Source organism: Castor canadensis, chromosome 5, assembly GCF_047511655.1.
Source record: "Castor canadensis chromosome 5, mCasCan1.hap1v2, whole genome shotgun sequence".
Classification (NCBI taxonomy): Eukaryota; Metazoa; Chordata; class Mammalia; order Rodentia; family Castoridae; genus Castor; species Castor canadensis.
In genome coordinates, this window is record NC_133390.1 from 77,210,306 (window position 1) to 77,224,108 (window position 13,803).

The window sequence follows — 13,803 nt, forward strand, 5'->3', positions numbered from 1 at the left end:
CAGAAGCTCCATATCATGGTTCAGTCCTGGCCATAGCCCACATTGTCTGACTCTTCTTCATGTATCCAAGCAGCAATTTCTGACACTAACTACCCAGAGTTAGAACAAGCCTCACAGGTTTAAGGACACAGCCACCATGAGACTACTTTCATTTCAGACATCTACATTTCTGACTAGCATGCTACAAGCTTAGGGATTCCCACTACCCTCTCAGGTTCAATAATTTGTTACAACAATTCACAAAACTCAGAGAAGTGTTATGATTACAATTTTATTTATAGTAAGAGAATACAAATCAGAATCAGCCAAAGGGAGAGATATATGTGGTAAAGTCTTGGAAAGGGTTCCAAATGTGACTTCTATTGTCTTTTCCCTGTGAAGTCAGGAAGCCTCACTTTCTTGGCACACAGGTGTGTGATAATGTGCAGAGTATCACCAACCAGGGAAGTTCAACTGAGTTTCAAGGTTTAGAGGGTTTTTTTTAGGTTTCACTATGTGAACATGACTGATAGACTCATTGACTACCAGCTTGAATTCAGTCTCTAACCACCCCCCCCCCCCGTCCCCCCACCCCTGCCACTTCCCACCTTCTTGGAGGTCAGGCTCATTTGTGGTTCAAAGTCCTGACTTTAATCACAGAGTTGCTCTTTTGGGCATGGCCAGCCCCATTCTTGAGTCACATTCTTAACACAAGTTCCCCTCAGACCCATCATCAGCCATCTTATTAGCATAACTTGTTATGCTATAAAAATCCTATGAAAAAGACGAATGTATTCCAGGAAGTGTGGACAAAGTCCTGCCAAATTCTTTACTCTCTCTGTCTTCCACTGGACTTCAAACTTTGAAGGAAATTGAGATATCCTCTAGCCCAGCACCCTGCTGTGGAAACATTGACTGGATTGCAACAGTGAAGTCTGAGCTGTTCATAGAGCCTTAGAATAAATGTGGTGGAAGTCCTATAAGTACCATTTAAATTTTCCAACACAGTGAACAAATGAAGAACCAAAGAGTGTACATGATTACCGCAGAACACACATTGAACAAACAGAAGACCTACTTTACAGTATTGTTACTGGACACCAATTCCCTAGCCTTCTGCCCCTATATGTGTGAACGTAAACCTAAGTACGCATGTTCTACTTTCTTCTTGCATCAAAGAAACTGAGAAAAAGAGGAGAGATGACAGATAGTATGACATGGACAAAAATATGACCATGATATTAATTTTTAAACACAATGTTTCTAACCCCTGACATCCTCAGACTTCTTTCCTGCTGTGTCCTGAGAACTAGAGTGCATTTTGCTTTCATCTGCTTGTTAGAATATGTAGTGTCTAAGAAGGATGTAGTCATCTTTAAAATATAATTATCCTTTTTAATTGCCTATTTAAAAAAGATTTTTGATCAAAAATGCAATATGTCTTAACATGTTATGTAAAGCAAGACTTTTTATGAGTTTTTTTTCCTAATTGAATAGAATGTGCCCTAGTATTTTCCCCTTTACATGCTTAACCAGGAAGGAACAGAACACATTTCTAGTGTCTATCACAATGCCTAGCACATTGAAGTGCTCAAGAATGTTGGTTGAAACAAGGGAATTGAACTTTGATCACAAGATAAAAGTGAGAGCACACAAGGGAGATATGAGGATAGGTAAGACACCTAAAAAATTAATTAGGCCAATAGGAGAAGGGGACCAGGAACAAGAGAAAAGGTTAGATCAAGAAGAATTAACCTAGAAGGTAACACACACGCACAGGAAATCAATGTGAGTCAACTCCCTGTATAGCTATCCTTATCTCAACTGGCAAAAACCCTTGTTCCTTCCTATTATTGCTTATACTCTCTCTTCAGCAAAATTAGAGATAAAGGCAAAATAGTTTCTGCCGGGTATCAAGGGGGTGGGGGGGAGAAGGAGGGAGCGAGGAGGGTGTTAAGGGAGGGGGTGGGGGCAGGGGGGAGAAATGACCCAAGCATTGTATGCACATATGAATAATAAAAAAATAAAAAATAAATTTAAAAAAAAGAATGTTGGTTGAATGACTCATGGAGTGAGTGGTTTCTTTTAATTACCCAACCTGTGAAGATTAGTCTAGCTAGATGCCTTTTTATTCCCCTCATCTCAGCTCTCCACTTTCCCATCCTCACTGAGAGATATCAGTACTGATTACCCCCTGTGGAAGACCATGCTCCTGTTCCACACAACCTCCCAGCTTAGTCTGGTTGCTGAAAAGTGTTATCCTCATGTGATATGGTAAACATAGCCCCTCAGTTTTCATTTCTGAAGGGGAAACCAAAGCATGGATGATACCAAGCCAAGCAGAAGTGGATATGAAACCAGGTAATGGGCTTTTGTGGGTATAAACTTTCAGTTTACAGTTGCTCAGTCTGAATCCTAATGCAAGACTCAAGGTAATATGCATTTCTGTTTTTATTCTCAATGATGAAATTGTAAAGGAAAAAATACACTTGTCTTTCAGTGAGTTCAACTCATGCCTACCCAAAACTGGCTCCATATCGTCCAGCAGGACAACTTCTTTCTCCCCCTTTGCTGCTCTCAGTCTTTTTGAATTCCTGTTTTACCTGCATCGTGCAGGTGTGTGCATTCCTGTACGTGAAGCAGCAGCCTTGGTATTGTGAGGTCTACCGAGACAGGTGAGTTCATTTTCTTAGTTTTCCTTTCTGAAAGTGACATAATAAGTATGCAATGACATTGTCCAACTTGACTTGAAGCTATTTCCTGATATTTTAATTAAGAAAAGTTGGGTCTCCAGCCTCAAAACACAAATGATAAGACAGAATGAAGTGAAGTGGGTGAGGTGCTGAGCGAGCCATGGAGAGTGGGTGGGAAAAGTCTGTTACCCTGGGTATTGATGTATACATCTAACAGTTGGCTGACTGTGTGACTGCATTCATTCTCAGTGGTTTGGACTGCCTATAGACCAGGTGTTGGTAAGCAGGTCCTAGAGGAGCCAGACAGTAATATTTAGGCTTTGTGAGTGAAATGGTCTCTGTTATAACTAGTCAATGATGTTATTATAATACAAAACCAGTCACAGTTAATATGTAAATAAGTGGGTGTGGCTGTGTTCTAATAGAACTTTATTTATACAAGTCTGTGGTGAGTTAGATATGGCCTGTGAGCCATAGTTTGCTGGCCCCTAATACAAACATTCAAGAGAGATTTGCTTAAATTATTTTGGGGTTTTCAAATGAATGTTAACATGTTCGCCGATATCATAATTCTGATTCAATCAAAACACTAGACTCAGGACAAAGCTCTTCCGGCTTTAAAAACTTCAAATACAAATCAAAGGTAAGATGAGGGGTAGACTATATCATGGAATGGCAGGAAAAGGGCTGCTTTTTAAAGAGTAGGACATGTACAAACTCCACCTCATTCCACCAGGATCCTGAAGGTATCAGAACCCCAAACATCAGTGAAACACAGACAGAAAAACACCAATGATGTTTATGACTGTCATTTGGAATACAGAATTCCATTTAGTTTTAAAATCAGACTTGCCTGGAGCACATGCACTTAGAAAAGTCAACTTCTGAATGAAAATGGGAGAAAACACAGCATAGACAAAGGGATTAGATAGGAAGTCAGGATGACTCTGCTTGTTACTAACCAGCTGCACCTTGCTAGCACTCAACTTTCTTATCTGCTATGTGGGTGACTGAACTAGGTACTCTTCCATGTTAAACTGTGTAGTTCAGGCCATCTAGCCTACCATCTGTCTTTGTGCAAGAATGTGACTACTGATTGTTTCATTCATTTATTTAGCAAACATTAACCGGGCATTTTCCATATGCAAAGCGTACTTCTGAACTCTAGAGAGGCCGGGATAATAAAAGTTAAGTTTAGCCAGGCATGGTGGTGCACACTATAATCCCAGCAATTAGGATGATTGTGAGTTTGAGGCCAGCCTGGGCTACATAGTGAGATACTGTCTCAATTAAAAAAAAAAGTTTTGAATTTCACAGTTGGAAAATAAATTTTATCTATAAAGAGTTGTAATAGCAATATAAAAGTTTCAAGCTAAATGAGAAAACTAATGGAAACTAATTTGTAGGTTTCATTATTAGGTAAGGGAAGAAAAGGAACATTGTAAGTAGATCAGTCAGGGCTGGGAAAGCCCAAATATTAAATAAGTATTAAATAAGTATTTTTCTGAATAAATATTATATAACCTCACTCTGCTCAGTGCCAAGGATTTGGTGTAAACTAAGCAAAATAAAAGGAAATTTTCATATGCATGAAACTCATATTCCGCAGTTGGAAGATAAAAATATATTGACAAAATAATTACAAAGCAATGAGCTGTATGCAGTAGTAGAAGGAAGAACGAGGCACACTGGATTCACTTCCCAGCAAAAGTAATTTAGATATAGTGAGGATTAAAGGGAAAACATTACTTCAATGAAAGGCAACAACATGTCTGACTCAACAAGTGCAAATTGCAGTATTTGAAGAACAAGGAATAATCCTATATGTTATGAATGTAAGGAGTGTAGGAGGAACAAGAAAAGATTAGGCCTGAAAGGTAGATTGAGACAGAATGTGAGAGTCTTCTAGGTCAGTCTGAGCTCTATTAGCAAAACAGAGCCACAAACTCATCACAGTCAGGATAGTGCAATGCTCAGATCCTTAGGAAGGTTCTTTGGCGAATTAGAGTAGGGAGACAGACTCGGGACACAGGTCAGGAGGCTAACGTCAGTGCACGAAGAGAATTCATACACACTTTCAGTTCACATGTACATTCACTCTTTGTATTGAAAGGAATTCAAGAGAAAATTGTCATCCAAACCCTTTCAAGACAGATTACTTGTTCTAAATGGAGTGCCAGACAAAGAACCCTCTTGACTTCCTCTGAGTTTTATTTCTGCATTGTCATTGCAAGAAATGAACAAAATATGTCTTGATAGTTACCAGTTGGAACAGGTTGAAAGCTAAAGTCCCATGATAGTGATTAAACTGTTTTTTTCACTTAATGGATAAAAATAGAATAGAAAGTCCCATAAATGCTGACAATTCTTTTGTAGTGAGTGCTTTTTGGCCAACCAAAGTAATTTCTCTACCAATATGAGTTTGGAAAGAAACTGGACTGGAAATGCAACTCTGATCCCTGGTTCAGTTCTAAGTTTTGAAACTACCACGCTGTGGCCCATCGTCACCATCAACTGCATCACAGTGGCATTTATTTTTTCTAAGGGAAAGCCATTTCGAAAACCCATCTACACAAACTGTAAGTATGTGAGCTTTAATTTTTCATGCTGAATATTTTTCTGTTTCTCCCACCCTCCCTGAGTTGGAGCTCGCTGTGAAAGGGAAAGTGATTATTGAATGTAATCAATGGGAGAGACAGTTGATGGGCAGAAACTCGCTCATTTGCAAACAAGCACAGACATTGCTCAACAGGGATGTTAGTCCTGTCTGCTGGGCGTCATCAGGAAACATTTTAAACACAAACATATATGTCATGGTATTTTCTAAAAGGCTTTTAACCAATTCAATACAAGTTGATCCCATGGTAACTTGGGCAACTGCCCAGTGGTTACCTTAACCATTCTGTACCTCTGTTTCCTCATTTGTAGACTGAGAGTGTTACATAACCCCCAGTCTTATAAAGAGAACTGAGTGAGACATTTTATATAGAGGGCTAGCACAATATAAATGAAGGGTCCATCATTTATAACAGGTGCTCAAATATTCTTGTGTACACTCCCAGTATATTCATCTAACTAGAATAATAATAATAATAATAATAATAATAATAAAGATAGCAATGAAAAACAAAAAACATCCCCTTTGGAGCTACAATCAAGAGTGTTAGTGAGAAAAGCTAGAGAATATGTCCTGTCACAAAACATTTGGACACTTTTAAGAGTGAAAAGAGACACGGTTAATTTTATCAGGCTCAAACAGGGAATGCTGAGCAACCAAGGACACATGAACACTCTGTGTGCATGCACGTGGTTTCTGTATTTCGGTATTGCAAATAATGCTACAACAAATACACTTGTGTGAATCACTTTGGCCTCATCTCTCATTTCCTTGGATAACCAAGTTCAATTATTTGGCTTTTGATACACAATTTCAATTGCTCTTTGGAAAGTCTGTATCAATGTTCAGTCCTCTCTGTTGTTTTTGAGAGGATTCCTTTCATAACAGCATAGTCAACATGGCTTATAAAAAGTACTATACTAAAAAAATTAAAGTTTGAAGATCTGATAAAACTTTTCAACATGTTATCTTATTTGGTTTTCATTTTTACTTTTATCTTCAGTGAAGGCAAACATATTTTTATATTAGCCATTTCTTCTGTGAATTGTCCATGTACATTTCTAAGACTATTTTTTTCATCTGGATTACTGATATTTTCCTTTATCTGTACAAGCTGTTTATTCCTTTGTGATTTTTTTTTCATTGTCTTTATTCAGAGACAGTTTTTTCCTAATTGCAAAATAAGATAAATTATCACTTCCTTAGTTTTAAATTTTCTTTTACTACTTTTAAAAATCTGATATAATTTTTGTATAGTTGATGGTACGAATCAAATTAGTTTATCCAACTAGTCAATCAGTTTTCCCAGCATATTTTTTGACTATTATATCCTTTCATTCATTTATTCTCCAACTGTACATATCAACTTCATCATACCTATAGTCTTATATAGCTCTATATATACTTATATAGCTATGGTTTTCTTACATATAACATATTAAATACTATTAAGTTTATATATTACTTTTATATGTAGTTAATTTGCTTCCAGACTATCTTTTCTGTTTCATTGATGCCAGCCTATTCTTGGTTTAGCTCTGTGCTTTAAAAATACAATTTTATTAGATTTATTTAACAAGGGCAAGACTAACATATTGCCATTTCTCTTCATTTTTCAGAATTTCTTCCTTTCCTTTACTGTTTTTTTCTTCCAGATTTTCTCTAGAATAAATTAGCAAGATTTGAAAACATGCTAAGCTAAGATCTCCCTGTAATTTTATATTTCATATAAACTTCTTGAATTTCTCATAATTTTCCAGAGCACCCTTGGTTCTTGTTGCACATATTAATATTCTTTATATTTCAAAGCTAGTTTCTTATAGTCTGTATTTTAAATTACAAGGAAGATATATTCTTCAGCTAGAACTTTAATAGTAGCTGCAAAGTATTTTTACATGTGTTGAGTGAATTAGAGCTGTATTAGTTACATCATAAGTGACTTGAACCTTGTAGGAAAACTGAAACCATTATGCCAAACACAACTAATAATTCTAAATGGAAAAAGCTTTCAAAACAAATATTGATCAAACAGAATCATATAAATCATGTATTCTATATCATATACCTACATGAGGTTGTAGGTCAAAAGTCTTTGGAGCTACTACAAGGGTACAAACAATTTTATTTTGAAACAGTAGAAAAGTATATGTTCTCATTGGTTTTAATAAAAGCTCAACTTTATGATGACTTTGCACAATTGCTAGTGAGAACCAGTATTTAAGCAGGATGAACATTTGAGGCAACATTTTCTTCCCAGCATCTGGGTCCCTGGGACTCTGAAACAATGAAGCAATGAGACAGTCACAAAGCCATCTCCCTAGCTCTTCTTATCACTATGATAGTCAGGTTGCTTTACTTTAGAAGTTGCAGTTCCCACTTTTCTTCTCTCTGCTTCATACCCCCCCATGCAAGCCTAAGAGGTGCTTCCTCAAGTTGTATACATAAAGTGAGGTATGGGTTAGCACTGAGGGTAAGTAGGTGCTGAAAGATCTCTGGCAGCTTCAAAATAGTGCAGTGGAGAGGCAGTGGCCTCAGATTTTTGGTGGGTACAGGTACAAAGTTGAGGGGAGAGAGCAAGTAGATCACCAACACCAGAATAAAGGAAGTAGAGAGGAAATCTGATTGTTGGTTTCTTTTAATGTGTTATGAGCAGTGTAAGAATCATTTTATCATGACAACACTGATTAAAGTCTAGTGTTTGGGCCTGAAGGTGGTAATCCTGTCATAGCATTTCTATATGCAGCATCCCTCCATCCTCTCCACCTCTCAGTGTCCTTTCCTTTCTCCCTCCTGTTTATCCTCCTCCACCACAGCCCCCCATGTACATCATTAGTATTAGTATTAGTGTTATTATCATTAAAATCATCATTTTAGGTCTAGGTTCCACTAATGAGCAAGAATGTGATATTTGGCCTTTTGAAGACAGCCTAATGAAACCCACCAAACACTACCTGAAAGATGGGGGAAGAGGGACAGGGATAAGAGAATGGAAATGTAATGGAGGGTTTAACGTGTTCAAAGTACACTGCACACATATATGGAATTATCACAATAAAATCCCCTTGTATTATTAATGTACAATAAATGAAAAAATTTAAAAAGAGATTAAAAGTTAAAAAAAACACTTCTAAGGCACCATTTACAAAGTGTTCTGCTAAAAGCTTTGACAGACACGAGTTCATACTTGAAATGTTATTTTTTGGGTAATTTACTCTTCCATGTTGTCAATGAAATTAATGCACTAAGGTAATAATTAATAGCGTTGTAAGGGGGTCTGTGGTACTTGAACTGAGATCCTTAAGTGCAGGAAAACTGGAATATGCTAAGACAGGAAGAATATTGTCTACACAGGGCATTTTGTGAGCAAGAGTGCAGAAACCAGAGTGCTGAACAGAAGTGAGTTCAGAAAGGCTGGTGCTTCAGATTGTGGAAGGCCTTCAGTGTCAACGGCAGATCCTTGCACCTCATTTTCCTAGCAGTGAAAGAGATGCTGCCAGGAGGACTAACTGCTTATGCCATACATGCACAGCTCACTAGACAGTGGTGATGATGCACCAGGGCCTCTCTGGTGGACTGGTCACTGCAGGAGGTCCCAGCCCAGGAAGCCTCAATGGAAATAAAACTCCTTTATGCAAGTTATGAAAACACGGGATGAACAGCTTCTACATCCAACCTTTGAAGGAAGATTTTATGATATCACCTTTATCTTATAAGAATTAGAACATATTTTAAGACATATTATGATATATCAAAACATCTGAAAGTAAATCTAGTATTTGCCCAACATAGATAATTGATTCTGCATTGTGTGCCAAAGTGTATGAAGCATTCTTTTAGCATCTAAAAATAATGTTTGATGTTTCTTCAGATGTATTTTCATTTCTGCTGACATCTGCCTTGGGCATCACAATTTTCATTCTATTTTCTGATTTTCAAGATATATACCTTAAAATGGAGGTAAGTGTTATCAATTTCACATCTGGTATGACTCGTATGTGCCATAAGCCATATTTGTGTTGCAATTTGCAGGTCAGTTATTACTGTGTTCTCTCTGGCAAGTAAATATTGTGAGACCATTTCTATTTGCTAGAAGGGAAAATGGCATTTCTGTATCTCACATATGTTTTCATATTATTAGTGCCATCATTTGGCACATTTATCTCATTCATACTGGAAAGATTGTTGAATCTTTTATTCTGCCATGTTACACCAATTCAATGAAATTAGTGCACTAATATAATAATTAATTCTCCAGGCTTTATTTTTAAACAAATATTAGAAACCCTTTACTATGTTATTGTAAGAGGTAAGAAAGAGTAGACTTATCAGTCCATCATGCTGTTTAGACATTGACTATATGCAATTTTATATGAATGGACATCACCTGGTCCAGGATATACTGGGTTAAAATTAAATTCATTGAGTGGTTATTGATCCTATTCTTAGACCCCAGTATTGTGAGATGTATAAGAGAAGGAAAGGATTCGCCCCTGACTTGTAGGCCATACTTTTGTTGAGATGAGCCATTCTTGAGTGAAATGGTGGCATGGCCACCTGAGGCCATCCATGCTTGAAGAGAACATAAAGGTAGAACTGAAAGAATGTAGGAAGAAACTCTTGCTGTGACTATGACCATCATGGGAGACTCCATGGAGGTAATCCAACTTGGTTGAGGTCTAAACATTTAGGCTGGATTTTACGAGGTAAGACATTGCTGACCTGAGGCCTATCCTAAACACAAGCAGAAATGGCTGAAAGAACTTCTTTTGTCTTGGAAATGCAAAGAATATAGGATGGCAGGGATAAAAATTAGAAGCAAGGCTTGCTTTACAGAGGTGTTAAAAGGGTCTCTAAAATTGAAGCAGTATACTATGGTATATAAGGAACAAGAATGAAGAATAAAGCAAGGTGTGAGTGGACCAAGGCAGTCAGTGAAGCTTGGACTTCCTCCCAAAGCAACAGGAAGTCAATGTTGGTTTTCTAGAAGGACATTTAAGGCAGATTAATTACATGATGGGAGGAAGGCAGAATGGCCATGGAGGGAGAAGCAGCTAGGAAATGAAAACTCAGATCATTTATTCATTTACCAAACATCATAAGTTCATGGTACCAGGGCTGCAGAGATGAGTAAGATGCAGCCCCTGCTCTAAAATTATTCAGAATCTAAGAAGGAAGACTAAGGTGTAAGTAAATAATCTAACGTGTAAGCAAGTAGTTCCAAATCAAGTGCCTTCCAGGCCCAGGATTGGAGAAGAGCCCTCCTGGATCAGGGTGGTGGCAGCAGTGCAATCTTGCTGGGCCAGGTTCTCCACTCAGATCTGACCACCTTCCCCAAACAGCCCTTCCACTCAATGTGCTGTATTCCATAATCCTGATAAAGGCTGTCTCCACTTGGGGAAATAATGACCAACTATTAACTTGAAAAAACCCTTGTGAGGATATGGATTAGAATTTAGGATGAGTGGCTAGACACTACAGGGTATGTATTTGTGATGGGGAGGGGCTGTGGTTATATTACCTCAAAGGAGCTCAGTCCCACACTGACTCCATGATCAGAAATCAGACTGTGTAGCCACCCTTTCACTATGCATGCAGCCATAGAAAGTTGTGGTTCTCACATGTAATCAATAAGGATATTTGGTGGTGAATCTGTGACCTTTTAAAGGGGTATGGTCAAGAATATTTGGTCAAAAGATTTGTACTTAATCTCAATCAAAATAAACGTGCTCTTCAGTCCTGCCTTATATTTTATGTTTATGTCAATTTTACTGGAAAAAAAAAAGATTTCCAAGTGGATTTTGCTTTGGAAGAATTAGAGGCAATAAAATTAGTAGATGAATGATATAATCTTATGTCCTTTTCTCTATGTTTTGAAGGATAAAAATGAAGAAAGCTACTAAAGTTCCAGTGCCCTCTGTCTTAGTCTGCCACTCAGGGCACACTTACTTGATAGATGCTGTCAGGCCATGGAGGGAGCACAGGCCACGAGGAGTCAGTTCTCATTTGGGTTCTGGCTCTGTCATTTATTTATTGGCTCTGAGTCAGTCCTTGGGCAAGGTACTGACCTTCAATTTTCTCATCTGTAAAGTGGAGAAAGTAATGCTCAGAGTTATTAAAAGTATATAAATACTTAACTAATATAATGAAAGGTAATGAGTATGTGCTTTTTCAAAGTGTTAAGCTGTACAATGTATAATACTGGTGTCTCTTCTCCAACAGTTCATCCCAACCATAACATCATGGAGAGTTTCAATTTTGGTGACATCCTTTCTCCAATTCTGTGTGGCCTTCTTTGTAGAGGTAATTTCTGTATGACTTTTATTATTTTTCTGGTGAGATAAACAAATGAAAGTTCTCGTTCTCAACAGATGCTCATTTTTTAGAGCAATTACTTTGGTCCCCCCCAAACAGTAGTTACTAAGGAATTATTTTCAAAATGTTCATGTTCTCTTTGGGGGAAATTCCCTGGAGAATGAGTTAAAATTCTTTAAAAGCTGGTGAGAAAATGCTCCTGGTATCTTCTGCATAGAAAGCAAAACATTAAATCAACTCTAATTTTGCTTCATGTGAAGGCATTGTATTGTACTTCTCTAACATTCCCAGTCATCTAGGAGAGGTAGCCAGGCGACCTTGCAGCCCTAAAATCCAATGAGACCTTTTATGTGAAGAGCTGACTTCAGGAGGGGTTCCCTAATTAGCAGCGGAGGGTTGCCATTGCTCATTCTCGTCAACCCCAACCCTTGACAATCTCCCCCTCTAGCATTCCTCTGCTACTCAGTGTCATCAAACGACTTTACCCACTCAGTAAAAGCCTCAGGAACAGGTTTTTAAAGGGAGAGTTAAAAAATAAAAGATCTATGCAATGTGAGTAAATCCCTTGGGAAAAGGGATCAACCAAATATGTGTGTGTGTGTGTGTAATCCATATACAATATATATCATACATATACAATATATATACATATATAATCCATATACAGTAATCTAACATTTCTCATAACTTTTAATTCAAGAATTCCATTTTTTGAGACTATATTTTTTAAGTAACCAAAAAAGTGACTAGAAACCTACACGTTTAAAGATATTCAGCATCGTATTAACTACAGTGGCAAAATATAAGATGTAAGCATTGCATTTAAATAGTTATACAGCAATTTGCAAAAATGCTACAGTCATTAAAAATATAAAGAAGACCTTAGCTGTATTCTTGCTACAGTAAAACTAAAGAAATTTAAGGATTATAGTTACATAAAATTGCATATGACAGAAAGTCTAATATAAACAAAAGTATATTGCACAACTGGACCATTTTAATTATTTTTTTCTTTTTGACTGCACTGGGGATTGAACTCAGGGCTCACATTTGCTAGACAAATGCTCTACCACTTTAGCCACACCCAAGATCCTTTGTTCTTAGTTTGTTTTTCAGATAGCACACTTGCTTTTGCCCAACCCAGTCTCAGAATGAGATCCTCTTACCTCTGGCTTCTAAGAGTTGGAACCATAGACAACTGTAACGTATGCCCAGCTTCTATTATTGTATATGTATATAAATTGCACAATCATGAAAACAAAGGAAAGGGATCTCAAAAAATGGAAAACAAATATTTGATTGCTACAGTTCATACATTCATTCAACAAATGTTAATATTTGGCATCTTGTATGTGGCAGAAGGCAGATAGCAGGACTGATAGCTTTTTTTTTTAACTTTTCTTGATATTTAGTGCATTATTGCTATCATTTCAGCTTGTTAGTGAAAGAATCCTAAGTAAGATAGTAGCTAGGATTTAACTAGGGAATCAGTAGAGATAAGAAGTAGCAAGTTTGAGCAAATTTCTGTGAACAGAAATACCCTCTCACTTCTTGAGGGATGAATCAGGGAGACGAAAAAGATGTAGCAACAGCCATAGGCAGATCTCAGAGGAAGCTGAGACACAGACTAGAGAGATATCCTAGTGGCAGGGGCACATGCACAGTGGTTTGTATTTCCCACTTGATTTTCCAGGATGCTGTTCTTCAAAATCGAGAGCTCTGGCTGCTAATCAAGAGAGAATTTGGATTCCACTCCAAAAGTCAGTATAGGAACTGGCAAAAAAAGCTGGCAGAAGACTCTACCTGGCCTCCCATCGACAAGACAGATTATTCAGGCAATGGCAAAAATGGATTCTACATCAACAGAGGCTATGAAAGTCCTGAACAGGTTCCCAAAGAAAAACTCAAATTGGGAGGCCAAACCACAGAACAACACTTTTGGACCAGACTGTGATCAGAATTGTTATCGTGCATGTTTTAACAGTATCACCTTTTTTTTCCCCAAATGAAAACATTGTGGAGAGGTAAAAATAGTGTACCTTTATCTTTCCTCACTCCTTCTGAGTATTCAACACATGTTTATCAATGTATTGAGTCTTGCAACAAAAGACCTTACACTTATCTATTTTGTGTATATCCTTTACTATTTAGAGAAATTCATTTCTTGGATTATCATTTTTAATAAACTTTATTCATACTGCA

General features: G+C 37.4%; 1 protein-coding gene across 1 annotated transcript in view; it reads left to right on the forward strand.

Moving 5' to 3' along the window:
* Positions 1–13,803, forward strand: part of Atp13a5 (ATPase 13A5) — a 103,385-nt gene extending 89,582 nt beyond the window's left edge. Inside the window, exons 26-30 of the mRNA XM_020162164.2 lie at positions 2,480–2,654; positions 5,049–5,251; positions 9,158–9,246; positions 11,509–11,589; positions 13,295–13,803. Coding sequence (XP_020017753.2) covers positions 2,480–2,654; positions 5,049–5,251; positions 9,158–9,246; positions 11,509–11,589; positions 13,295–13,555 — 809 coding nt within the window. The 3' untranslated portion in view covers positions 13,556–13,803. The remainder of the gene's footprint in view (positions 1–2,479; positions 2,655–5,048; positions 5,252–9,157; positions 9,247–11,508; positions 11,590–13,294) is intronic.